Raw genomic sequence first — 27,615 nt, forward strand, 5'->3', positions numbered from 1 at the left:
TGCAAACAAAAAGAAATACAGGTACAAGCCTACACCCTTTCTCTAGAGAAACTAGTCTAAAGTGGTGGGGGGTCTTTCCTAAGGCTAGTATGATTACTTATATCCTTATTGAGACATGAATAGCCCCAGGTGGGGGATATTCAAATTCAAATGCATATGCACATAGATTTTAAGAACAGGCATGCTTGAAAGACAAGCAAACATCCTTCTTCAGTCAATCAGAAACCAAACTGTCATGACTTAGTACAGCTGCAGTTTGACAGACGATGCCTTTATTACAATAGAATGGTTTGGGAGCTTTGAGCAATCAAGCTATTCACTAGGATTTGTCAAGATTGTTTTGATTTGCTATACCAACATGTCAGTTTTATTCTCTCTTCCTTCCCCAAAGACCAAGTTTCAGAGACTTACTAGAAGCTATACAGAATATGAAGGTTTATTTCAAAAGAATACATTTGCAAGAATACACATAAATGCACTCAATGTAACAGTACCTTCTGCAAAAATAGGTTACATAATACCCAGTAATGCAAGAACAATCTTATTTCTCTACAAATTAGAAAGCAGAGAATAGCCTGGACAACCTTCAAAATGGAGGTTATAGTTGTGTATGTTGTGGTAAGTAGCTAACTTTAAAGCATGACACCACAGAGCTAATGTTGGTAAATTAAACTACTAGCACACAGCTGCAAACTATTCTTTTATACAGGATTAACAAATATTTTGGTTCCAATTTGTTTTACACAGCTCTAGTGCCTCAGGGAAAATGCTTATCAAAGATACACAAAAACTATCCAAAATTACAACGCAACTATTAAAATGCCTCCAAAATTGAGAGGAAAAGTAATCATGTTAAATTAAAAAAATTTAACCAGGATTTCCAGACAAGATTTCCTGTTTTTAATCAGAGAAAGTTTACAAGAGATTTCAATAAGTTATCTTGAAACCAAGCAGCTGTAGGTCTTAGAATCTTCGTGGAGGTCCACCTTTAAACGGCTTAAATCCTGAGCCACTTCCCCTCTGCATGGAATTGCCTGTGATCTGTACAACTCTATTAATTGGTGAAGAGTTACTGGAAACAAAGGTTTTAAAAAAGTGTTAAGTTATGATAAGTATCTAAAAGCTTGGTGTGCAGGTAAGAACATTGTTACTTCTCTTATCACTGAACTGTTAAACCGAAGTCTCAAGAGAGACTTGAAACCATGCAAGAAAAAAGGCTTTACAAGAAGTCACTCGCTTCATAGAGTACATGAATAGTGCAGCTGAACCATGCTGCCATTAGCAATACAACAGATCTAAACACTTAATGCAGAGCCTGTGCTGGCTTGGAAGGATGGAGTGTATGTTGTGCAGCAGCAACCCCTTCCACAGCAAGTCGTGTCGATTGCACTGAGACTCTTACACTTCTTAAGCATAACCAGAGCTTTGAGAGCTTAGTGGGGGAGTGAGAGGAAGGAGTATTTTTTGTACCTTGTATGTGGAGACATCATGCCACCTCCTCCACGGCCATCTCCCATTCTCCTTGTGTCATGATACCCACTTCCTTGAGAACTAGGTCCATGCCACTCTTTTCTTGGTCCAGTTTCACGACTATGGCGTTCAACAACATGTCTGTCTTCGTTATAGTGCTAGAAAGAAAGTGATAGTCATTTTCATAAAGGTATATTTTTTTAAGTCAATGCTGAAGATAAAGGATGAAATTTTTCGAGAAAGTTAAGCTTGCACTTACAGGTCTCCAGTAACAATATTCAAAGTCAAGCATCTTAACATTTCAGTCCATTTGCACCTAATCTATGCTTGCAACAATCTTTTAAAAATAAATTTAGATAACAAAACAGAGCTAATTTGCAGTAATGACTGTGTGAGTGTGTAGAGGGGTGAAGTTCCATGAGCTTGTACTTTACTCCCAGTTCTGCCTTGATCTCATATGATTACTGACAAGCATGTTCCATGTAACTACAGAAAAGGAAACTACTTATTTTTTAAACACATCAGGAGCTAGTATCATGAAGCATTTAGTCTGCAGGCTTTAAAAGATAAGTAATACAGGAGGTTCTTTTCCACTGAATCGCACCTTATAGGTTACAGTGACAAACTGTACTAGAAGTCCCAGGCAGCATAAGGTTAGGACCCTGAAAACATAGGAGGATGACAAATAATTAAAAGCCTAATTGGGAACTCGTTCAGGTATGATAGCCATTGCTCTGATCTACCTGAAATATGCTAAACTTAAGTAGAGTTCTGGATATTTTGGGTTCTTTTGTTTGTTTGTTTTAAAGATGTTCTAAAATAAAGAACTTACTAATAGCACATAACAAACTAAGCACTACATAAATCATTAGCAAGTATTCTGGCTATATGGTCAGCTCATTTTCCAGCAATGACTTTATATTTTCCAATCTTTTTCTCACGCACACACAGATGACTCACTTGTCCTCCGCCACCTCTTTCTCCCATCACGCCTCGTTCTCCTTCCCTGCTTCCATACCCAGAAGCGCTGCTACGGCTGCCAGGAGGTGCACCTCTCACGTGTCCAGACACTTCTCTTCCTGATCGTTCTGGCCTCTCACCTCTGTAAAAATTACTTTTATCAAAATTTTTGTTTCAGTATAACAGAACTGGTACCAAACCATAACACATGTAAATTTCAAGATTCCTTTTCCTGTGTTTTTCAGGTTCCTAGCAACTTGCAGTTAGCTTCTTAGAAACAAATCTTTTGAAAATTTAAGGGGCTCTCTAAATAATTAAAATTGGCATGTATTTGTTTACATCTGTGTTCTCACATAAAAACCTCCTTACTATATGTTACTTTGCATGATCAAGAGTAGACTGCTGGGAGTCAGCATCAAGTTTACAGATGAGGTTTAGTGTATATGACAACCTACACAAGTTTTCCTAATGCTTTTTGGAAAATGATTTTGCCATTCATCAGGAGCGGCTTTGTTCTCTATTTATATAGCAATTCTTGAGGAATTAGTATTATGAATAGTTTCTGCAAGAATCAGTCCCTTTACTAATTGGCTGGTATCCAGCAAACTTACCTGCCATCCCGTTTGTCTGTGCTTATGCTTCCTTCACTCTTCCAATTCGTTTGCCTAGGTGGATTTGAACCAGTCTCTCTTGGATGCCGACCATGTGGTATTTCAGGTCTGTCATGAATTATCACTGTTCTTCTTTCATCTCTGTCTCCTCGCACTTCCCGTCTGTCCGTATCTCGAAGTTCACTTCTTGGCTGTGGTGGTTCATTTCTTCTGGACTCACTGAAGTTCTTAGGATATCTCTCAAACCCTGGCTCTTCCCTTCGTGCTGTTGGGCGAGTCTTTTTTGCTTCACCTTGATTTACAAAACGTTCTCGCCTAAGTAGTTGAAGTAGGAAAAAGTCATTTGCTTGGTCTGTATCTTATTTCAGCAAATATGCATGCACATGGGTAAGCAGACTTATCACTATTCACCTTTACATTACATGTTTATTACCATGTATGTGGTATGTATCTCAAGGATCCCTACCACACCAAAATATATTGATTTCTACCATCGTCATTTTGAGCTCAACCCTAGTTCTTACCAACTTAACACTTTTTAATGAATCTATCTGTTCATATTTTGTAAGTATAATATTTAAGCAATTGCATGACCTCCTTTTTTGTCTTCCTCTCTAGCATAAAGCATAGGGAATGCTAGATTTCAAGTCATCTTGAAACTGTAATTCTACTTCATTGCAGCATAAAAACAGAAGACCAGAAGCTACAATTCTGTGGTCTTAATTTCATAACCGATTATTGAAGAAGTTTCATGGAAATATGTGACACTGGTTCTGGACCCAGTATCTACTGCACAGTTACATGGACTCTGACCAATGTGACTCCTGCTAGTTACACTCTTTAACACTAATTAAGTCAGCTGCTTTTAGCTTAGCTTCCTAAGGAAAAGTTACCAAGTAGGACAGACCTAAACCATTGGAACCTTTTTATGGATAGATATGAAACAGTAAAAAAATCTAAAAAATTATTTTAAAATGTCATAAAAAAACAACACCAGGCAGCTAAATTTAATGTCTCCAGATAAGAGTGCAAATGGCCAGTCCTGAGGACTCAAGAAATAATCAGGACACTACTGCATTTCTATTGCATCACAACTGCAAAAAGCCTTTAGCACTTAAGCTGAATAAGTACTTAAGCTGAACAGTTAGAGTGAAATCCATAGAAATGTTGGCAGGCAAAAACCTACCCTATTATTTAAACTTACCTATCAAAAGAGGATGATGGAACAGAAGAACCCTCTGGATATCGTCCCCTTTCTCTGTGATCAAAATCATTAAACCTATTCTGCTGGCGACTGTAATCTGAACCATGACTAAAACGTGCATCTGTATCAAGAGCCATCTTCTTATTCTCATTCCAGTATGGATCATCTCTCCTTTAAGCAAAAAGGAAGAGAACCCTAGTCGGTTATAAAGATCCAAATGATGGCTTAATATACAGAAATATAATGTAATATATAGCAAACAAGTTCATGTTTAAAACAGACAATTGACTTTTAAGACAGACCTCTAACCTTTGGAAAACCAAAGGCATGTGCAGGCATGTACATTTTAAATAGCAACAAAAAAAAATCATTAAGAAAAAACCCCTCTATCTGAACTGCAAATTTAAAAGAAAAAATATTATTGTAATAAAGTCTGAATAATAAGTTTACTCTGTCGGATAGTTTAACAAAAAAATGTGTGTGTATGTGTGTACACACACGCACACATGCGTGCACATGCACACACACAGGCTTTCTCAGGAAAGAAAAACACAGTAAATGTCACAGCCTTGCTCATGAGAAACATTCAGGTCTTTATGATAAGAATGTGAGATAGCAGAGCATATAATTAACAGCCTTGAAAACTGAAGCTCTTTCCTCCTCCTGGTGAAGAAACATTAGTGTTATGCTACTGCATCTACCATAACTACTCACACATATTCCATTGGCACCTATGTCAATTTTATAGCTTAGGCCTATTCTTATAGTGATGTAAAGATCAGTGCATCAAAGCCAGTCCAACTCACGTGGCTCAAACAGCAGATGACAGACGTCATCAGCTTCAGTAAAAATTAACAGCCATCACACTGACTCCTTTAGCCACCAAATTACCAGAAATATGAATTCTCAAAGTATAAGCTAGAAATTTCAACCATTAAGTCAGAAGAACAGCTTCTCTCAGCAAATGTACTGAAGTAAGTTATACTCTCTTGGTACAGTAAGAATTTGTTCACATGATACTTCTCTTGATTCAAAGCTGTCTCTGCAAATAAGGTATGTTTCCTACTTGGCATAGACTAAATGGCCAAAACAAATAAATACCAGAAATTCAGTTCTTGCAGACTGAAAGTTCCAGGTACAAACACACTTTCAAGCCTGACACAAGGTAGCCGTTTCTTTTTAGTAGGGGCTGCAAAACAATAGTTTGAGAATTAGATTACCTGTGATCTACATCACGTGGACGTTTCAAAGAATTCCTCTTTTCCTGTTCATAACGAAGTTGCTGCTGTTGTCGACGAAGTTCCTCCCTTTCGCGAGCAATACGCTCTGCCTCTTTTCGACGTTCCTACATAAAAGGGAAGGGTGAATAAACACAGCAAACCCCACGTCTCTTTATTAGTAGTATCTATAAAACAATTAGCAAGTATACAAAACTAATACTTGGTTGTTTTCTACTAAAGGCTCTCTGATACAATCTATCCATGGATAGCATGCAAGATTAAAGAGCATGAGGAATACTTCTCTAAAGACCAGACACAACTGAGAAGCTACTGGTTATTAGCTAGAACAATCTCCAAGTAATTTCTTGTACTGCTACTATGTTCATTGCCCTGAGATGCCTCTCATTAGGTTTGCAGTGACACTGTTCTATAGGCAAAATCTGGCAGTTAGGTTAGACTTGTATGGGCAATATGATCCATTGAGCTTCAGCATGAATATTAGTGATGGACATGTATAGCCAGTGCATAACCAGTAGCAAGAGCTTGCTATCAAATTACTTACAAATCAAACAAAGACTATTGTTGTTGTACATTGTGGATTATGCATTTTTCAGTTGGTTTGTTTGAGGCCTGGGTGAGTGGGTGAAGAGAAAAATTCACAGCAAATACAAACAGGGTTATAGTCCAAAATGACATTGCACTGCAGTTCAAAATATGCATACCTGTTCGATACGAACGCGCTCTCTTTCCAGACGTTCCCGTTCCATTCTTTCCCTCTCTAGTTTTTGTCTTTCAATTTCTAATCGTTCCCTTTCCCTCTGCAAGCATTCTTCTCGTTCATGCATTATTCGTATGCGTTCTCTCTCACGACGCTCTCTTTCAGCAATTTCTCTTCGTCTGAAAAAAAACAAAGAGGCAGTACTGTGATTTACAGCAGACACTTAACAAAAATTCCTTCTCATCCAAAACTAACATTACTCCAGGCAGAGATATTCAAAAACTATTTGAGAAGAGGCTACTGCCAGGAGCCATTGTATCAGAATTCTACTGCTTTTAGCCCCAAATAGCCAAAGTGTCCTTAGCATGTTCTACACAACCACTTAGCGAGACAACAGATGCTAGAAAAAGGCATATCAAGTATTGTTTTGAATATATTTTATGCTGGATTCATATTGGTGTGTTGTGATGCAGACAATGACAACTATAGCCAGCCTAGCAAAGAAAACATGACCTGGATCTTAAACATACTTGCTGTTTCAGCTCTTGTCCTCTTCAAGCTAGCAAAGACTCACTTACTGCTTTCTTACTCTTGCACAGAAAGCAACAAGACTACTCTGACTTACACAGGTTAGGTATACTTGTGGACAGTCAATTTTGCTTTTTCCATTCCTCTTCCCACCTCCTATAATAGAGCATACAAGAAGCAGGAAAGGTGCTTTCTCTGTGCCTGCTGGGAATTCCTTTGCTTAGGGAAATCCAGCTAATGACACAAGGTATTAAGATATCCTTTGAAAACTTTTAGACATGTAAGAAGAGCACAATAGAACAGAGTATCCATCCATTAAAACATATTTAAAGAGAAAATATTGTACTGTGTTTGATTTGTCATTTAGACATACAACAGTTCTCTGTAAAGATCATTAATTTTGTATTTTATATCTGATTGTCAACTTCTCATTTTTTCAAAAAGAAAGCTAGCATGCAAAACAGTTATGAGATACACCCCCTCTAACAAACACTAAGCCACATGTATATGCATATGTCTATTAAAAGATTAAACAAAAATTTTGCAGCCAGTTATTTGTTTGAAGATACCATTAGGTAGAGCCCCAGACCTTAACATCTGAGTAAGGCTTGACAGAATGCATTCTAATTAGATTTCTAAATATAATATCTGATCAGTTAATGTTTAAAATAGCCTTTAGCAAAAAGTTGAATTACTACCTTCGGAGTTCAACAGCTCGTCGTATTCTTTCCAATCGAACCATGTGTTCTCGCAATCTCTGTTCCTTCATCTTTTCAAAAGGCAAGATATCCTTTCTACCCCTGTATTCCCTGAATTTCACTTTATCTTGAATAATACGCTCTTTGTTCCTCAATATCTGTGGCTATAGATAGAGATTACAATGGTTATTTCAGAAGTCTCATTCATTTAGGGAGATTTCTGGATGCTATGTTCACGTATCATTAACCATTTAGCTATCCCAAAGCATACAAAGCTTCAGATCTATCTAAGCTTAACAGTTTGTGATAATTTATTGACTTTTCACTGAAGGTATCAACTGTAAGGCAGCATTAAATCAGATAAGGACTGTGTCAATTCTATAGATACTTACTTTATCAAACCTTCCCCTTCTAACTGTCCTAGTGTGGCCTTGGTCTCCTTTTGTTTGGTCTAGAACTACAACTTGACCTGGGCTTTTACCACCTAGTGAGGGGGGAAAAAAAAAGAGGGTTTAAAACAAACACAAATCCCTAGTTGCCTATTACAGATTTTCCTTGATGAAATTTCTGAATCTTTAAACTAAAGTGTTACTGGTAGGAGAATCATACCAGCACATGTCTGTGTAGTTAAGTAGTAATACAAAATATGGAAGCTTTTACAACAGTTCTAAAGTAAAGTAATAGATGTAACTGGAATCTTTTAAAAAAAGAATAGGCATTTAGTTATCTCGTTTCCTGCAAGAGCAAGAACATGCCCCAAAACCAAGCCAGATACACAGATTCAACAGGAGGAAACACTGCTATATTGCATACTTATTCTTTTCTTTTCTTCAGTTTTTTTAGTGGATTCTTGATTAGGGCCACTTGATCCATTATCACTCTTCTCATCTTTACCTTCTGTTTTCTTGGTTTCTTTACTTTCTTTTTTTTCAGATTTCTCAGATTTCTTTTCTTCTTTTTTGGCTGATGGAGTTCTTGTTAGGAGAGAAATATACAAATGCAGTGAGGAAGATTCAACCTAAATAATTTTCCAACTTTAGAAAATACATGAGAGTTCTTACTTGCTGGTTTTATCACTTGATGCAGTCTTCTTATCTCCTGTGTTTCTACCCGAACCAGATTTCTCATCACTTTCTTTCTTCAACTCCTTTTTGGAGGGATCACCTTTCACCTATATTTTTTCCAAAAGCCAGTTAGGTTTATATATATTGTTGCAGAAGGTGACTTATTTTGCAACAAGTTTTCAACTTATTAAACTTACTTTCTCAACAGAAATTTGTTGTCCATGCAGCTCTGTTCGATGAAGGTGTGCTATACATCTAGCCACTTCTGTACTAGAAGACATTGTTACTATGCCATAACACTTTGCCCCTGGGCTTCGTGCATTTGTGACCACCTTTGCACCAAGTACCTATATAAAGAGGTTAAATTTAGGCTTTTATGGAGACATTTCTAATAAGAAAGAGATTATATTCCAATGTTTTTATCCTAGTATCAAACAAACATAAAAAAACACCCAAACCCACAAGGAAAAGTGATGCTCTTAGTTTTCAAAAGCATATAGCTGCACAGGAGGTTGCAGCTTTTTGAAAATTTTATCCCAGCTATCACATCACAGAGAATTAATATTTCCTTCCTGTTTTCACCAGTCACAACCTAATGCACATTACTTAAATGCTTCTTTCAGACTTAGCATGAGAATTCATTCACAGAAGCACCACTGATCTAGAATTTGATGGATGGACCCCCCCGCCCAAAAAAGAAAGAGTCAGCAGCTGCCAATTAGTGGCAGGAAGGTATAAGCAGTATTATGCAGTAATTAAGGAGGTCAGTTCTTCAAAGGCCAATAGCAAATGTGTGTCAATTAAGTAACTTCAGCAAACAGCTCTTTGACACCTGCTTCTCAGGAAAACAAAGCATGCGTCCCCACCGCTTGTTAGAACTTCTCTAACTACCAGAGCAAGATCTCTTGATTTAATTGTGCTCCAATGCAACAATTTCATCTTTTTAATAGCATGCAATGATACATTCGTTTATTCATTAACTATTTCCTCAATTTATTTAAAAATCAAAATTTAGTAAATATGTGTACCAAGCATCTTTACAGCAAAAACAGCCAAAGAACTGAAAGTGCTACCAAATATACTCTCAGGTTTCATCACCTGTGAAGTCAGTAAATAAAATAATCTACTAAATTCATTGGACTAATCATATATCTAATAATCAGTACAGATAGTTACTATTCACAGTCCTAAGGTTCTAACCAGTTCCTAAGATGTAATAAAGTCATAAGAGCACAGGTTTATACAAATACTATGAATTCACATAGTTATCAATAACTTGTTTCACAAAATAAGGACTAAAAACTGTTTTCAAAATAATGCTTAGCTTCTACGAATTCTGCAATGTTCTGAGTTCAGCTGTTAAATCAAATGAAAATCCAGGAAAACAGTTTAATCAGCCTGTAACAAAATTCATTAAGTCATAAAGAAAAAAAAAAGTCCCTAAAAAAATAGGCATTAACAGTCACATTTTTTGCCTATTTTTCCCATTCAGAAATTCTCCAAATGCATTTTACAAAGTCTCCTGATGCAGTAGGTGCTGCAAAGACTGTTTATACCACAGTTCTACCAGTTGGCACAGCATCTTAAACTCTTGGTTCAATACAGTTGCTGTACAAGAACGTAACCATTGTTATTTGATTTCAAAATACTTCTTTTTTTAAACTTAAAGCCAGTCCTGAACATACATAATACTGACATTACTTTTGCATCTAACTTACCTCAACAGAAGAATTTCTTAAGAAAAAAAAAAAAAAAAGCTTATGATTCTTTCTGTAAGCATGCACTCTTACTTTAGGTGCTGAAAGTACTGGATTTTTAGATTATATTGGTTAGACATTTCATCTTAGACTTGTATTTAAATGAAGCATTACTAAATTTCTGTATTTGAATAGGGGAGGGGGGAGAGAAATACACAACACACAGATGGTATCACACTACATAAAATACCTTTCCATATTTGCCAAAGAGATTTTTCAAGTCAGCAGCTTTTGTGTTGGAAGAGAGTCCGCTAACCCACAGGTTTCTAGTTGAACTTCCACTGCTACCGCTAACACTGCTTGCACTTCCTGAAACAAGTTTTACAAAAATTAAATAGATAGAGGTACAGTGAATGCACAACTGAACTGTTGCTGAAAAGAGTAGCTTAACCCGTTACCTTTAAGTAACTGTTTATCCCGTTACCTTTCTTGGCAAGACTTCTATATAAAAAAAATACATGCCATAAGATTTCATTCATTTGCCCATGTATTGAGACCAACAGCTTGGCTAACTCATACTCAAAAAACAGAGCTAGAAAATCCTATAATCCTCTGTTAAAAGCATGCTTCTCCCCTCATTTGAGTATCTACACTTAGCTTCAACTTCTGGTTCTTATCAATAACTTCCATCCAAAGAAGTCTTTCTAGCACCCAACATTTGTCTTTATACTATTCACATTACCAAAAAGATAACTGAAAGGTAAATAGAAGAGACTTAATTAATCCTCAGCACGATTTATTTTTCCTACCCTCCAGAGTAATGGGTCTGATTTCTACAGCTTCTCGAAGTGTCTGCCCTCCATGCAGAGCAGCTTTTTAAAAATACTGCTACTAGAACTGGATGCAGCACACCAAAAATGATTTCACATATACTAAGGAGAAGCAGGAAAAACATTACCTGCCTTAAAAATAAATGAATAAATCACATATTAGCCATTTTAGCAACAATATAGGACTAAGAATTCAAATGACTAATGTAATCATGTTCCTGACATCTTTCAGCCTTATATTATTTAGTTCAGCTGTGATTGTTCACTATTAAATGTATGGACTGCTTTTGAGTATGTTAAAATGCAGCCAGTCATACAGGCAAGACCAGTACTGGAGCTCCAACTTAAGAGGTGGAAAATCTGGTGGTGGTTAGGATTTTAAAAGGTAATTTAACCACCTTGGGAAGAAGGATCAATTTCCTTCTTCAGTGTGTCAAGATGCATTAGGAGCAAAAGATAACAAAAAACCTCAATCATCTTCAACTAGGATCATTTTGATAATCCTGGATTATCATGGTAAACTGTAATATACTTGTAATATCATTAAACAGTTATAATTAAACACACTACACTGGCTTTGCGTATGTATTTTAAGACAGCCTTATAGTAGTTACATGTTATAATAATCTTACATGCTACTTCTAACATTAACATGAACTTGCTATATCTTAGTTTAATTTCAGTGTAAGCATGTAACTCTCATGAACAGACATGCATTTACAGAAGACTAATTTACATTTGTCATAAAACTTTATCCTCAAAAATTCATTTATCAGATAAAGTTCCATTCATCCATTAGTGACATTTAAGAGACTCTAATGAAGGTGTTTTGGCAGAAAGCTAGTAGGCAGGCAAAATAAGGAGACTCATGAACTTATAAGAATGCATTTGTTCAACTCCAAAGCATCAGTGTAGCTGGTGACATTAATGTGCTCTTAAACTGCATTCTGTAAATTTTTTATCATAATACTGGGTTTTATACCAAAAGACAAATTACAAGACAGACCAATAGCTCTGATTTTAACTCACTAAACAGCTACTAGTGCAATTTTGCTAACCAGCATCTTGGCTGGTATAGCTACTTAGTTGAGAGTTCACTTTATTTAAGGATGAGCTAGAATTAAAAACAAGACAAGCAAACTTCATTGACGTTGTTTAAGTACTTTGTAAGTATATTTTGCTTGTTTTGTATAACATCCACACAAAGGACTTTATTTAAATTACAGAAGGCATATCTGAAATTTACACCTTCTCATCAAAACAAAGACCTGGGATTCAGAAGTGGAATCTGTTTTGAAGTAGGAAAATATATTTTCATTTAGCACTGAGAATAAGTATTTCTAATCTTATGAAGAATCTGGTATCAGAGGGGAAAAAAGCCATAGCTAGCAACTACCGTACCTCAAGCATAAGTTACTACAGCCAGATGAAATCAACTATATAAGCCATTTCAGTACACAGCAAGAAGTTTTCAAATAGGAAACCATTTGGTTCATGACAATACACTACCCTAATTAATAGTTACCTTTATCATCCTTTGATGTTGTCTTGCTTTCTTTAGACTCCTTAGTAGAGCTAGAGAAGCAAATTAAATCAGAAGACAATTGAAAACACAGAATTTGATAAGCATTGCATTTTATACTGCTAATACTAATACACAAGTTAACATTTCAAAAATAAAAATAAAAAGGGCTAGACGGGGTTATATTTGAACAAATGATTCCCTTATGGATTCTTGCACTGATTTTCCCCAAGATGCCTGAAGATCTAGATTTTCTGACAACTCTATTCAGTGGATATATGGCAATCTTCTCCAGATTTCAGGACGGGGACTTGACTTCATTTTGTGTTCTTAGAACTGATAGCTGTTCATTACCATCATCACAAGGACATTTAAAAAACTCGTCAATTTGAAAAAAATAAATAAATGCTGACAATTCGACAATGCAATCAGTAGGACATAGTGTCTATACGAAGATCTTGAATTTTAAAAAGTAACTTATGGCGGTCAAAAAAATCTATAGGCAGGAGCATAGGATACTAATTATAAGATTCTTGCTGCTACCCCCTTAATGTAGAGTGATCTTATTGAATGCTGGTACTCAGTATCGTAAAGAACTGACATAGAAAAACAAACCTCTTTGCTTGACCAGAGGCCCCAGTAGACGAGGGACCTTTCTTCAAAGTATCCTTTTCTTTGTCTCCAGATTCTGCTTTCTTTGAACTTTCTCTGGCTTCCTTCTTGACAGGATCACCCTTCACGCAGTCTTCCTTCTTACCATCTTTATGGTTCTCAGTCATCTCATAGTCCTTGCTTTCCTTCTCCAGGCTCTGTGAAATGGTATCCTGCCCATCTTTTGGCTTACTTGCTTCGGAATCTGTAATTTTCACATTTTTACCTGTTTCTAGGAGGTCATCACCATCAAAATCCAGAGTGATGGCATCTTCAGCCTGGATTGTAACCGATATGTTATCATCCTCAGCTTCTTTCACAGAGGTGTTAGCTTCCATCTCTTCATGAGCCGTGTGATCAGCCTCAGCTAGGCTTTCTTCTGAAGGAAGAGGTTTAGATACTTCTTGTGTACCATCACCAGAACCTGCTTTATCTAAGAGGATTTAACAGGAATAAATATGGCAAAACAAGAAGTTTAAACAATTTCATATGCATAAGCTAGAATAGGACCTAGAAAATACAAAGCCAGTTATTAGCACTGATGGAAGGTTAGAAAAAACACAAGGTGTATTAACACATATATAAATCCTTTACCCAGGATCACTTATTCTTCATGGCAAAACACATTTTCTAGAGACAAATACCAAAACATTAGGAGTCAGAATATGGTTCCATCTTGTAGATACCCGTTCTTCATAGAAAGTATCCAGTTTCCAGTTTAGGATTTAGCATGCCATAAGGAAATAGTTGCTTCAGATGCTCACAGTTTGACTTAATCTGTTTTTGAATCTTCCTGGTCTTAGAACTTCTAATCTTCCCAAATCCGAAAGAGGTACAGTCTTGGAGAATTTCAGTCAGTCTTCCACATTGGTGTTATCTTTGGCTTTTCCTTCCTCCAGTTGTTTGTCAGTCAAGTTAGTTGTACAAGGCTGCTGCAGAAAACAGAAGAGCGAGCTTTAATCCAGAGTTCGTAGAAAAATGGTTCCATCTTCATCCACTGTATGGATTTCCCATTCTCAGTCCCACACTGGCATCTCCAACAGTATTCTTGGATTTGCACAGAAGAGATGCTTCAGCCTTAGGGTCCCTCGTAAACAAGGAGTCTGTAGTTTTATCCTGTAACTTCAGTAGTGTGTTTATTCCATCTTGTGTAAAGCGATGGTGTTCCATGTCCTTTCCAGTCCACAATAGGTAGAATCCTTAAGACTTCTGTCCAGAGTCTGTTTGACCAAATGTGTTATATTCCTTCTATAGTTTCACTAAGAGCACAGCTTAAAAAAGGTAGCCACTCCACAGGTTTCCAAACACTTGCTTTACCATTTTATATACAACTGGTATTTCCAAGTGACAGTAAGTCAAGAGTATGATGGTCCATGCATTTGTTGGGTGCTCAAGTTCCATGTAAGGGTGTACCATTTCACTCAGTTAAACATCAGTTACTGCAGTGCAAGTTGGAAGTTTTTGCATCAAGACTTACCGTATATTAAAGTCAGAGTTCTTGAATACTATGCTTTTTATTTAGTTAAAAAAAAAAAAATCATAGTATGACAGTTATTATACATCCACCACAGTAACTGATAAGTACTATAATCAACTCTTAAGAGTAAGATAACTTAACTCTTGAGAGTGAAATAACCCATCGACTGCAAGGATTCCGGATGCTGAGCTTAATAGGGAGACAACTGATACTTAGTACTGGAGACAAGCCTAGTATTAGTAAAGAGACTGAATATTACAAGAGAAAGTTGCCTGGTCTACCAGACTAAAGACCTCTGAACTCTATTAAACTTCAAACATACCTTTCTCATTTTCTTCATCTTCACCATCCTGCAAGAGAAGGAAATCAAGACTAAGCATCTCCTACTTAAGTACAACAGTTCATATTTTCTATAGAATTTCTAGTGAAGACAAATTAATGAACTGAAAGCCGTTTCCAAAAAACAATCAGCTAGTAACCAAGCCTGTATACCTTGTCAAATCACTGGGAGTTTGTACCAAACTTCAATGGTAACTATCCTCAACACTTTTGCGGTTTGCAATTGGTTGCAAAATGCCACTTCCCTCTGACCCTTAAGTCAGTAGGACATTTCCAAACTGTCCCACATCTTGCTAAAGTCTTCCAAATGGAAGTCACATTGCTGACTAGTACTTCCAATGAAATGCAAGCAACCATCATTAGCTTTAAAAGCCTATGAGAGAAATTAGAAACTAGATAAACTTCCTCTGCTTAGTATTTCAAAGTGAAACATAGTTATTTTAACAAGTATTTACTTATTTAGTTATCATTAACTTTAGTGAACAAAACATGCTGTATGAGATGTCACTTTTCAGACGTCAGTTTCACATATTTTAAGTTTACTGGAACTCAGAATGAAATTTTGAGCTTAAAGATGTTTCAAATGTTAGTATTAAAAACAAACAAATAAACAAACAAAAAAACTCCAAAGGCACATTTGGAAGTTAAAACAGAAGTGCTAGACATAAAAGCTGTTTATACTATGTTAGAAAGCATTTGGCACAGGCTTCTCAGTTGTTTAAGAGAGCTTAAAAGACATTCCTTGTTAAGCCTATGCACTGAATACTCCCAACTGTAGAAGGGCGTTGCACTCAAACAGATATCTTCTTTGGCAGTCACAATTATCCACACTATAAAAAAAAATGAATAAAGCTTCCCATATTGTTTACCTGTATTGAAATCACCTGACTCTAAGATGCATGCTGGAACAACAGCCAGTCTAAAGTGATCTTTTCTGAATCAACTGTGATATGAGAAACTGCCTAACAAAACTGATTTGGAACTTACGTGGACAGTTGGAAAAGTGTAATCTTCTATGTCTTGACCTTCATTTTCCTATGGAAACATAAAAGGACTTGTTCAACAAGCTATTTGCAAGACACTTATAAAACAGAGTGTCAAGATATTCAGTTAACTCAGGAAAACATTTTAGTTTAACAGATACAGACTCAATAAGGTGAACATCAGTGGACAGCTGTCCTGACTTGCATCTTTCAGTTCAGTGTTCCTATTATGTATGTCACTACCAGCACCAGGGAAAAGGACCACTTAGGAACTCAGTTATGCAGACAGGGAACCACACCAGAATTTTATCAACTAATGCCATGTTTGTTTCAGGACTATTCGGACACAGGTCAAGAAGAACAAAAGAGTACGACATTATCTTTTGGACAGAACTGAGCAAAACAAACTGAAAAAACTAGTTCTGACTTCCTAGTAATGCAGGCACACTAAGTAAAATGTACATTTTGCTCGTAAAAATTTGCATGTAAAAGTATACCAAGGTACCTGACTTTCAGAATCCTTTTCTGCATCTTCTGTTGCCTCTGCTGGCTCCAAGTCATGGTATCTTTTCTTTTCTGCAGATGGCAGTTCTTTAGAATTCAAGTTCTCATCTTCAACAGATTCTTCAAAGTCCTTTAATTCATCATTTCCATCTTGATCACTTGCATCTTGAGTCTCTAATTCACTTTCCTTTTAACGTGAACAACAAATATCTGGCATAACTAAAGGCATTAGCTAGATTCTGAAATATTCACTGCTAGGTTCTCTGTTTCTGCTAAATACTGTATCACAGCCACAATCTCAATACTTAATTTATAATCCTACAGTGAATTCACTTAAATTCTACATGTGTGTAACTCTACTGTTTGGTTATCTCTGGTTAACTTCTGGGTTAAGAATCAAAACAAACAAACAAAACCCCACACAGAAGAAGCTTTAAGCATGACAGCTATGAACACAGTAAAAAGAATGCTCCAAAGTTTCCATGGAAATTATCTAAAACGGAGCTTTTCAGTTCAATGTTTGCCTTTGCTTGCAAACTGTACTATCCTGCATTTCTCAAAAAATACATAATTTTCTTACCTTGACAAAGGAATCTTCTTCAACTGACACATCACCAGTTAATTCATCAGCTTCCTGCTTCTTACCTGAAACAACAGAATATGCTAACGATTAGACTTGCCACAAGCAACAGACCTTCTCAATACTGATCACATGCTGGGCATTAGTTTATCTGAACTGCTCACTATGATATAACCCTCCCAAAACCCAGAATTTTTAAGGTAAAGGGAAAAAAACATCAAACCAGTGGTTATGAACAACTGATATTAATTCTGTTTCATAAACAAGCAGCTACCTTCAAGTTAGTAATTTTTATATCAACCCTTCTACTTTAAACGATAACGGAATCTGAGAAAGCATTAAAGCATTCTACATTTCTAGAATTACTGGAGTTAAATTATACTTTATGACTTTGTAAAGGTTGGAAGGGACCTCTGAAGGTCATCTAGTCAGCCTCCTGCGCAAAAGCAAGGCTAACTTCCAAATACAATCAGATTGCTCAGCATCTCATCTAGCTGTGTTTTTGAATATCTACAAGCACTGAGATGCCACAGCCTCTCCAAGCCACCTTTCCCAATGCTTCTTATCACTAGAAGGAACCATCAACAGAAGAGTTGAGTTGGGTCAAGCACTCAACTTTTTTAGATATTCTTTAGATTACTAATGCCATGTTACATAGAACTCTGTTCTTCCAGTGCGTATACACTTTTTTCCTAATAAAGATGGTTCAGTGGAGATGATGACTACACAGAATTCCCTTTGGAATCCATTGTACATCCTTAATCTTCTACAAAAACAAGACTAAAGAACACTAGCTCTAACCAGCTTGACACAGATGCATCATTTTAATAGCATTCTGTATCTCTGAAATATTCTATTCAAGATTAACCTATGAGGAGGTTTTCAGTAGCTGAAGGTACAAAAGCAGTTCTGTTAGGAGCAGCTTTACTGATCTTCTATTGGAACTCAGTGTCAATACAAGATACAAATGAAATGGCACTCATGATAACACTTAATGCTTTATTTTTTGACATCACTTCTTCACCCATAACTTCATTCCCTAAAGAATGGCTAAATAAATTCTATAGATATGCTAAAGGAATAGCAGAGGAAAACACAGTCCAAAGTTGGATACAGTAGGCACATGTTTCTGCCACTTGGAATAGTCAATTTTGTTAGCAATTGATTTTTGTACACAAACAGTTTCATACCCAAAGTTCTAATTTGCATTTCAAAGCTGGAAATTGCTCAACTACACAACAAGGAAAGAGACTGTTGTTTTGTGTCCAAAACAGCAGCACAGGTATACTCAGGGAAGCTATCTTTCCTCAGAAAGAGGTGTGAATTTACAACTGGGAAGGACAGCTTTTAACGTGCATCATATCTGATGTCTGAAAGCAAAAGAAACCCAGATTTTGGATTAATACTGTTTTTGGCCTTCTGTAATAAAATCTACAGTCACAGATATCTTATGTGTATATTTAAACAAAAAGCAACAAGACAGAGCAAGGATTTCTACACACATTCAACTATTTTCTGTTTTGTCTCTCTCACATTTCAGCTCTAGTTTGTTAAACCTTAAAGTCTAAGTTATTCCTGCATCTCATATCCAGTTAAGCATACACAGTTGTAGGCAAATACAAGCACAGTGGATGCTAGACATCTTTAGCAACTATTCAACATGTAACATCTTGGAAGCTGCTTAAATTCACTCATTTTGCCTGAGGAAATATAGAATCCAGGTTTTAAAGGAAAATGGGGGGGGGGACAGAACTACCTCAAGTTAGTCCTATCATTCTGCAATGGCACCTAGAGAAGTATATTTTAATCTATGTGTCCTCACCAAGAGGAAGTTATACCTCTTAATAATGAAGCTGTCCACATTTTTTTGTTTGCTGCTGCAGTTATCTAGACACAAGGACATGTTTTCCACATTCTTTCTTTAGGCTGCTTTTCTTTGCATCAAAAGTCCGCAGTTTACTCCAAGCACCAGTAGTATTGAAGGACACAGAAGACCTAAATAACAACCCACAGTTCCCAGCTTCAAGCCATAAAGCTGATGTTTACCCTGTCAGTTCAGTGTTTCAGGTTACTCTGATCTGGTACAGGTTACACTGTTCAAAAGTGGTACTTCAAGGTTCCAATGCAGATAGCTTCCAGTTGTCGGTATAGGTTTGTAACAGCAGTAACTTTGCAAAAAAACTGCATCCACAAAAATTCAAAGCTTTCGCATATTGATAGTCATCCACAGCAGGATACTGAAAGGCACATTTCACTTATGTCTCCACATAACCAAGGTCAGTTCACAACAACTGACAGTAGTTGTGAACCTATTCAAGACCAATATCACTTAGAAGAAAATAACTGGGATTAAAAGACATGTTAACAATTCCTCTCAGAACAGCTGGACCTTCTGCACACAACAGGCACAGCAGGTCTCAAGTTACACAAGCTGTCAACACATGATAAAATTTCTTATGTAAAGATTATCCATCCAGTGGCTATTGAAATGTCAGTGGTACAAACACTGCTCACTGCAAATCTGGATGCCTGCGCTAACGCAGCTATTAGTTTACTTTGGAAGGGTGGCACTCCTTTGTAAGCCATACGCAGCCACCTTGCTGGCAAAGGCAATCCCTATGCGCTGTAAAATTGCAACACGCTATTTACATAGAGAATGAGTCTCCTCCTTAGAAATAAGCAGATGATTTGGAGCATATTTAAAATGTTAGTTTAACAACATGCAGGTTCAGCTTTCATCTCATTTACAAGCCTTAAGGTAGCAGAAGTTTGTTCTGCTCATTCACAGTCCTATGCATTCAGATAGAGTATACAGAATTATAGAAGAGCACATTTTATATAAATCAAATTAGACATCTGCACAAGTAGAGTGACACACTCATCACCAAGTTTTAGAAGAGTCAGTGACTGCAACTTTTCTGATATTACTGCTGAAACCCCAAACAGGGTCCTGTTGTGCCACATGCTAAAGATTCATCAAAAACATGGTGCAGAAGAAAAAGGAAGGAAAGGAAAATAAAGTCTTTGTGATGAAACAAACAGTCTTTATATTTTTATTTAGTTAAGAGGTCTGCTGCTGCAACTTGAATAGCACCATTTGTCTGAGGGACATTAACAAAAGTAAATTATCTATTCATATTATTGTGTTCTTAAATGGTATCATAAGTTTAGAAGACTATTTAAGCTTTCTACAGCTTCTGCAGGATACTACTGTTAATCATTTAAGGTTTTTAGGAGGAAGATATTTGGCAAAGCTGGATACTCTCTAGAGTCACTGAACTGTTCACAACATTTACCATTATTTGCAATGATTAAACATTCATAATAACTCTAATGAGCTGCACTAGAAAGTATCACTCACACCTACTTTAATGAAATTATTTGGGAAGTATTTGGCAAGATTAGTTCTTCCTAACAAGTTATCCGAGAGCACATGAAAGCCTTACCTACAGTTTGTTGCATACCATTTATATCTCACTTCAATAAGGCATGATATATCATAATTCAAATGACGAAAGAAACCTTCCAGTATTGGAACCACCTATACAAGGCGTTTCCAAGCATATGTCTGAAAATAATTTTTCAAATGTTGATTACATTATGATATCTCACCTTTCTAATAAGCAGAACAAAACTGAGTTCAGGTATTAACTTATTTTATTTTAAGAACTCCCTTCCCCAAGGAAAGATCCTTTTCTATACATCATCTGCTCATGAATATACAAGAAGCAAATCTACTTTAAAAGAACATTCTCTTTATAACACACATCTTTCCTCAAAAGAAGAGAGCTGCATTTATTACTTCCTTATGATGTATTCTATCTTGAGTAAAGCACCCAAGAAAAAGCAGGGTCTCAACTGTTTGTTTAATGTTGAGAGAAATAGCTACAAGCTTGCAGGGATATCTAGAGTGGTTAAATACCACTGATCAGATACTTAGAAATCAAAATAAATTAACAAACCAAACTCAATTTGTGAGTCAATTAAGACTGACATGCCTTGTAATATTAACGGTCCTAATTAGCTGAAGCTGTAGTAGCATTGTCTTCAAGTGCAAACCCCCCAAAACGAGCAGGGAGTGGTCACTTTTTAATCTTTACAATTTCATTCAGAAAGTACAAAGACGGCCAACAGAACCAGCCAGTAAGTTCAAAGAAGCTACCTTCTTAAGAAAATGATCAGGTCAGCAAGAGCAATGATACTCAGAAGGAAGATTAATTTGGAAATTTTAAAAGACATTTATTTAGAAATAGAAATAAAATGAAAATTCAGGTTATTCAAGATTAAAATCAAGACATTTGTACTAGCACACAGATTGTGTTGTGTAAGCAATGCTGATACAAGTCACCTATTTTCAATGCAATTTAGAATCCCTTATCTTATTCCAGTGATGATTCACTGAGCAGGAGAGTTCTGATCCACTTTGGGGCAAGCCTGCTGCTGCACAGCACAGTATTTCAGAAGTCAGTCCACAGAACTGTATTAACAGATGTTTAACAACCCAAACAGGGGAAGAAAAGGTGAACAGTTTGTTGAACAGAACTATTTTAATATTTCTGTAAGACAGATGACCTAATGACAGAGTTCCCCCACTCCTCTTTCCTTTTAAAGACCAATATTGTACAACTTATTTATGGTTTTCAGTAATCATACAGGCTTAACAAAGCCAAAAGTATCCAGATAACAGTATAAATAAGCCACTGCCAGTTGTCAGCATTTGATCTAAAAGACAGTATCATCTAATTGGAAATAGAGTCAGAAACCAGAAGAGTACTTAAGACAGGAAGTAACAGGTGTCTAACTAGCCTTACAAACTTGAAAAGTAGCAAATTAGCATCTTTGCTTACATTAACATTTTGAAATTAAAATTGTTTAGTCTAGACTGTGTTCTTCATTCACACTAGCTCCAAAACTTAGCAGAAAAATAACTTCCAATCACCAAGTTATGACGCATCAATAAAATGCTACAATATTTTTGGTTGCAAAAATTCAAACAAATGTTCAAATCAGAGATATTTTTAAAAGATTTCTTATTAGCAGTAAAGTAACTTCCTCTAGATACCAGAATAATAAACAGAATATTCAGGCTCGAAAAGAACAGTTTTTTTGAATACTGTCATCTCTTTACAAAAAGAGTAATTAGTCCACAGCTACTGAAAGCAAAGGTGGGGAGGCACAGCTGAGGCAGTAAAAGTTGATTTAGCACTTGATACTTGTATACACAAAGGGCCTTTAAGCTTTCAAACTTTAACTGGTAATAACAGCTGATCTCACCTCTGTAACTCTTCTAGTTAGACATTCTGCAATTCTTCTTCATTCCAAATATTTAATTAAACTATCTTCCGGTAAAAACTGTTAGATTTTGACTAATCTTGTGATTGCACACTTTCCTGATGAGTAGATACACATGGTACCTATGTTTCATCTAAATTTTGGGCTAGTCAGTAAAGAGAAGTAAGCCTCATTTTTCATACAGCATCTCATGCTGCAGAACTTTGACAGGATGCTGCTGAGGTGCTGCTTCAAAAGAGGAAAAAAGTCTGCATTCAAACCTGTTTGGCAAAGACTTTATTTTTCTATTCTGAAAGATAGAACAGATGTTTCTTCCTCCATCACATAGCAAGTTGGGTTTGTATCATCATGGTCAAAAGCTTGTCACAGTCCAGTAAAAATGCTGCACTACCTGGTTAGGCAATAACCTAATTTATCAGGACATTACAAAATCCTGTTCCATAAAAGTAAGTCCTACTGCTACAGACTCTTTCCTATTTCTGTTCTCCACCATTTTTGTCAGCATTAAAAAACACAAAATGAGAGGAAAAACAAACAGAGCACCCTCCCTCCACTATGCCTCTCCAATTCAGCCTGCATCAATACTCCAGATCAAACTTTTCTAAAAGACAGCACTGGGGAATTAGCCACTTGACTTTGCCACAGACCTAAGAGTTGCAGTAAAACAGGCTACAAGAGACGTTCAAGTCTAAAACCAATGGCCATCTGACAGAGCTGATGCTCCCTTTGGAAGGAAAACCTCCTTCCTCTACCCCATTTGTCTCTCTCTGGCTGCTGCAAAGAGGTTTATCCTTTACTCCTGCCCCCTAGCCTTTTCCAGGGCTCTACTTTCTTCATAACTCCAACAAATGCCTGCTATTCATACCTTCTTTTGGACAGCAATACGTGGCAAAAAAATATACAGGACTGACTGGTGGCGCCATTCATTTTACCACTGGGCAGCAGCAAAACAATCAAAATAAAGACCTATTAATATTAGTCTGAAGCTATTTGGGGGGGGAAGGGGGGGAAGCAAGCATTAGCAGAAGGCCTGGAACAATTTGTCTGCAGACTCAGTAAGGGAGGCAACACTATTCACAGTGAAGAGTGTGTACACGCAACAGTCGAGATCAAGCTAGTTAACTTTAAGAGAAAATTCAGTCCTTCTGAAGTTGATGGGCATGCATCTCCTATCTGCCTTCGAAAGTTTCTCAGTGGCAAGTTAGGGAATGGATTTTTCAAGTGCTAGATTTCCCAGTTGTGGGGAAAACCTTCTGGTTACTAGTAACCTACTTCAGCAGGAAGGGGCCTGGGGCACAGTGTGTGTGGGGGAAATGATGGCATCAAAATCAGCAGTTAACACATAACGGAATAGTTAAGAACATAACTTTAGTAGAACACCTTTCCTTTCAGCTTAAAGATACTGAAAAAAAAGTAGACCAATAAGATCCAAAAAGAGATTTTTCCTAGGCAAATGGTGAGTTTTTCTTGTTTCTCGCTTGAAGATTAGCACAGCAGAAGCTTCTCATACTTTTGGCACAAAATCTGTTTATAAGACTTTCATAATCCAAAAAGTAACGAGAAACTCTTCTGAGTTTGCAAAATGAGCAAATAAGAACTTCAGAAGGGTCATGTTTTGCTTTGAGGGGTACCAAGAACATGTGTGTCTTACGTAAGCCTTACAGTTTACATCCACAGAAGAGGTGGCAGTGAGCAGCTATTGAAGCCTTGCCTCAGGCAGCAAAATCACTGGTAGACTATCTTTGTGGAAGCAAAATAGTAGAACTGTCCAAGACAGTAATTCATCAGAGGCCAATTCAGGAACATCATCACAACATTAGCTTGGAAAACAGGAGGATGAAAAGCAACAGAAGAGAGGAGAGACATTCATCACAGCAGAAAAAAAATAACCATTTAAGTCCTTACATTACAAATTGTAGAAGTGTTTCCTTATTTAGCTTCCATACAATTTTCTTAAGCATCAGTTACCTTTACAGAATAGGGAATAAAGTAATTTCACAGAAGAACGTGAAACCATATTGTTAGCCTATTTCCTTTTTATTTCTCTGGTATGTTAAAAGCACAGATGAGTTAAGTTATTCAAACTTTCTATACAGATATATGTCATTTTATTGTTAAACTTGCCATTTGCAGCACTAGACCGAAGCATGAATAAACATTTCCGTCATAAAACTTAGCTTAATACAAGTGACAGTGGGATAAGATTGATCATTTCCAAAACCAGATTATCTATAGCACATGTATGAACATGTCTAGAACATATGCTCAATAAAGAACGATACGCATAAAACAGAAATTTCCTCCCCCAACATTAGTTGACAGGTCATGGATGCTCCCAGAACAAAACACCTCCCAAACTCACAAATCATTATTTAAATACTTATGCACAAGAAAACAAAGCTGACATAATCACTGCCAACTAGATCAGTTTGGAATCTAAATGATAATTTTTCACAACAGAAAAACTAAGAAATCTCTTAACTAGACATTTTCTTTCACAGCCAGCCTTCAGAGCACATGCAGCAAATCCTCATTTATAAATCCCATCTTGCTTCAGTAAAAAGTACATCAATGAACCCACACAACACACTACTCTTCAGACAGTGTCCCCTACCATATATCACCATGGACTCATCACTAACATGGGTCCAGGTCCTTCTCATAGCTTAATGACCTCTTAATTCTTCCTCTACTGTTCCCCAGATACTCTTGGTCACGAAGACACAACGCTTACCCACCTCCAGCACTAGAGCTGGACATCCGTTTTATGCCTATAATGCTCCACATTCAGGATCCCTGTTACACAATATATTACAAAAATCTCACAGATCACCTACACAGCCTCATCACACACAACGTAAGTCTCCAGGACCCACAGGCTGTACAGTCACTATCTTGTAACACATCACCTAATCCTCCATTTTTCCATTTATATCCAGTATCCCTATATATCGCAAAGCTCCCTAAAGGCCCATTTTTCTCAGTATATCCCACACCTCCAGTGATAACTGGATATGTGACGCTGGGAGATGGACATAGAAGTTTGCAGAAAAAGGAAGTAAGTAGGTGAGAGGGGTGCTGATGGCAAGGGGCAGAGGGAAAGCAGAGAGGCTTTAGAGATAAACATGGTGACTGAGGGCAAATAAGAAAGGAAAGGTGCCATACATGACATAAGTCATAATCAGTAAAGTCACAACTGCATCCAAGTTGAAGACCACAGTTCTACACTCTTAGTTTAAGGTGATACACGCAAGAAAAATCTGTTTAAAGCTGTAATCTATATCAATAGGTTTTAACCTTTGCCTTTAGTTGGTTTCTTGGTGGGTGTGTCAGCTGAAACAGTTATTTCAATATTATCTGGATCGCCTCCTTCCTCTTCTATAGCCTGAATGAGACAAAAAAAAAAAAAAGTTTAATGGGAACCTGAAGAATTCGACTTTAGTAGATGTCAAAGAGCCAAATTATTAATTCTTTCTAACTAAGGGAATATTACATAAAACACCTCAGGTTAAACCTTTCTCTTAAAACTGGGGAAGAGCAAGAGTACACGAAAGACTGCAGTTTAATCTGTTAAAATGACATTTTCAAAGGACGACATATCAAAGATCAGCACATTTCTCTTTGGAAACATAACACTGGAAGGCCGCTAAGATATCCGCGATGACATTAAGGACAGGCCAAAAAACAGGAGGGAGAAAAAAAAAGAAAAAAAGCACACCACAAAAGCCCTACTGCAGCAGGCAGCCCCGGGGCGAGCTGCGGCGCCCGGCGGGGCGGGCGGGCCGCGGGGCGAGCGCGGCGGCGGCCTGGGCTGCGCCGGCCGGGGACGGCGCCCGGCGGGGCCCCGGCGCGGCAGCCCCGCTCCGTTCCGCTCCGCGGCGCCGAGAGGGGCGTGCCGCCCGCCGCCGCGCCGCTCCGCCGCCGGGGCTGCCCGGGCGCGGCGGCCCCTCCGCCGGCAGCGGCACCGGCAGCGGGGCGAGGAGAGGTCCCGCCCCCCGCACCGGGCGCCCGGCGGGGCCGCGAGGGCCCCGCCCCCGGAGCCGGGCGGCCTGCGGCACCGGGCCGGGCCGGGCCCGCGGCGGGTCGGGCCCCCGCGGCCTGCGCTGGCCTCTTACCTGCTTGAGCCGGGAGATGAGCACCGTCTTCACCCCGGTGATGTCCAGGTTGCGCCGCTTCAGTTCCGACTTGAGGTCGATGACCCGCAGGTCGGTGATCTTCTTGCTCTCGGTGGGGGGCACCGCCGCCGGGGCGGCGGGCGCCGCGGGAGCCCCCGCGGCCGCGGGAGACGAGGCGGCGGCGGCCATTTTAGAGCGACTGAGCGCGGCAGCTGCACGCACAATGAAACCCCCCCACCCGGCCCGGGCCGCCCAGTACCCGGATGGAGGCCGCGGCCGACCTGGCGGCGGCGCGCAGGCGCGGCGGGCTCACCTGGCCTCCGGACCGCCCCGCGAGAGGTTGGCGGCGGGGCGGCGGGGGTCGGGGCGTCGCGCTCCGCGTCGGCCCCGCGGAGCCGGAACGGGACGGGGCCCCGCGCGGCTCGGGGCTGGGTACTCGCTTCTTCTGGGGAGCGGCGCTGAGAGCCGTGAGGTGCCCGGGGCGGGGCGGGCGGCTGCGGGGCCGGGCCGGGCCTGGCGGGCGGCGCGGGGCCGCGGGCTGGGAGAGCATCACGTACGCAGCTGTGTGATGCGTGTGGTGCTGGGGTTTTCTCTGAGAGCCCGTGCTCTCGGGCGTTCTCTCTGTGTGGGCCCTGGCAGGGGAAGACAGCGCTTCGCGAGCGCGCGTTTCGCAGCGCGGCCGCGTCTGACGGCGGCCCGCGGCGCCGCGCTGTGCCCGGCCGCTGCGCAGAGCTGGGGCTCTCCGGAGCGCGGGCTCTGCCGCCGCTTTCCTCTCCGTGGGCGTTTGCAGGCTTTGCTAAAACACATCTGTTCATCTAGTGTTTCGGATTGCTAGTTCTTGTAATGAAGCGTTCCCTGGATTTCTGTCAGAACCATTCCTTGATTTTATTTTTTTTCCTAAATAAAAGCAAAACATGATTATTTACATATTATTGGTGCCCTTCTGTTCACGTTAACGAGTTGGGTTGTGCCTTTTTGCTTTCTCTGGCCACTGACTTCTCTGAGTTTAGGAAATGTGCTTAGATATTTGGTCCTGATTCTACTAGTTTTACTCGGGTTAAATAGTAGCTCCTTCAGGTATTAGCTGGAATGGTTTCAACGAGGAGAGGAAGAAGCCTAGGCAGAACTGGGTCTATTTGTGCAGAGGTTTTT

General features: G+C 38.7%; 1 protein-coding gene across 7 annotated transcripts; it reads right to left on the minus strand.

The window, feature by feature from the left end:
* Nucleotides 1–418: 418 nt before the first annotated feature.
* On the minus strand, nucleotides 419–26,679 carry SLTM (SAFB like transcription modulator). Of its 7 annotated transcripts, none has more exons than XM_067305261.1 (21): nucleotides 26,464–26,678; nucleotides 25,646–25,733; nucleotides 17,057–17,121; nucleotides 16,478–16,663; nucleotides 15,977–16,024; nucleotides 14,973–15,000; nucleotides 13,138–13,552; nucleotides 12,526–12,575; nucleotides 10,421–10,539; nucleotides 8,671–8,820; nucleotides 8,471–8,580; nucleotides 8,223–8,383; nucleotides 7,802–7,893; nucleotides 7,410–7,573; nucleotides 6,188–6,362; nucleotides 5,466–5,590; nucleotides 4,246–4,416; nucleotides 3,042–3,356; nucleotides 2,431–2,584; nucleotides 1,471–1,628; nucleotides 419–1,072 (listed from the first exon to the last, which is right to left on the minus strand). In XM_067305261.1, exons 1-21 carry the CDS (start codon nucleotides 26,650–26,652, stop codon nucleotides 964–966), a joined length of 3,072 nt encoding a protein of 1,023 aa, XP_067161362.1. In that variant the 5' UTR covers nucleotides 26,653–26,678; the 3' UTR covers nucleotides 419–963. The 7 variants fall into 7 exon arrangements, with proteins under 7 accessions (XP_067161362.1, XP_067161360.1, XP_067161364.1 ...); XM_067305259.1 differs by having other exon boundaries at nucleotides 13,138–13,606; XM_067305263.1 differs by having other exon boundaries at nucleotides 13,138–13,378; nucleotides 26,464–26,677.
* Between the last annotated feature and the right edge of the window lie 936 nt (nucleotides 26,680–27,615).

The sequence above is a fragment of the Apteryx mantelli genome, chromosome 15 (assembly GCF_036417845.1).
Source record: "Apteryx mantelli isolate bAptMan1 chromosome 15, bAptMan1.hap1, whole genome shotgun sequence".
NCBI lineage: Eukaryota > Metazoa > Chordata > Aves > Apterygiformes > Apterygidae > Apteryx > Apteryx mantelli.

Coding starts and splice junctions, on each gene's coding strand:
- SLTM (XM_067305259.1), bottom strand. CDS start 26,652: ATGGCCGCCGCCGCCTCGTCTCCCGCGGCCGCGGGGGCTCCCGCGGCG. Junction 8,821..10,420: donor TCTTTGGCAAATATGGAAAG/GTATTTTATGTA, acceptor CTCTTTATATAG/GTACTTGGTGCAAAGGTGGT. Junction 6,363..7,409: donor CGAGCTGTTGAACTCCGAAG/GTAGTAATTCAA, acceptor GTTTTTTTTCAG/ACGAAGAGAAATTGCTGAAA.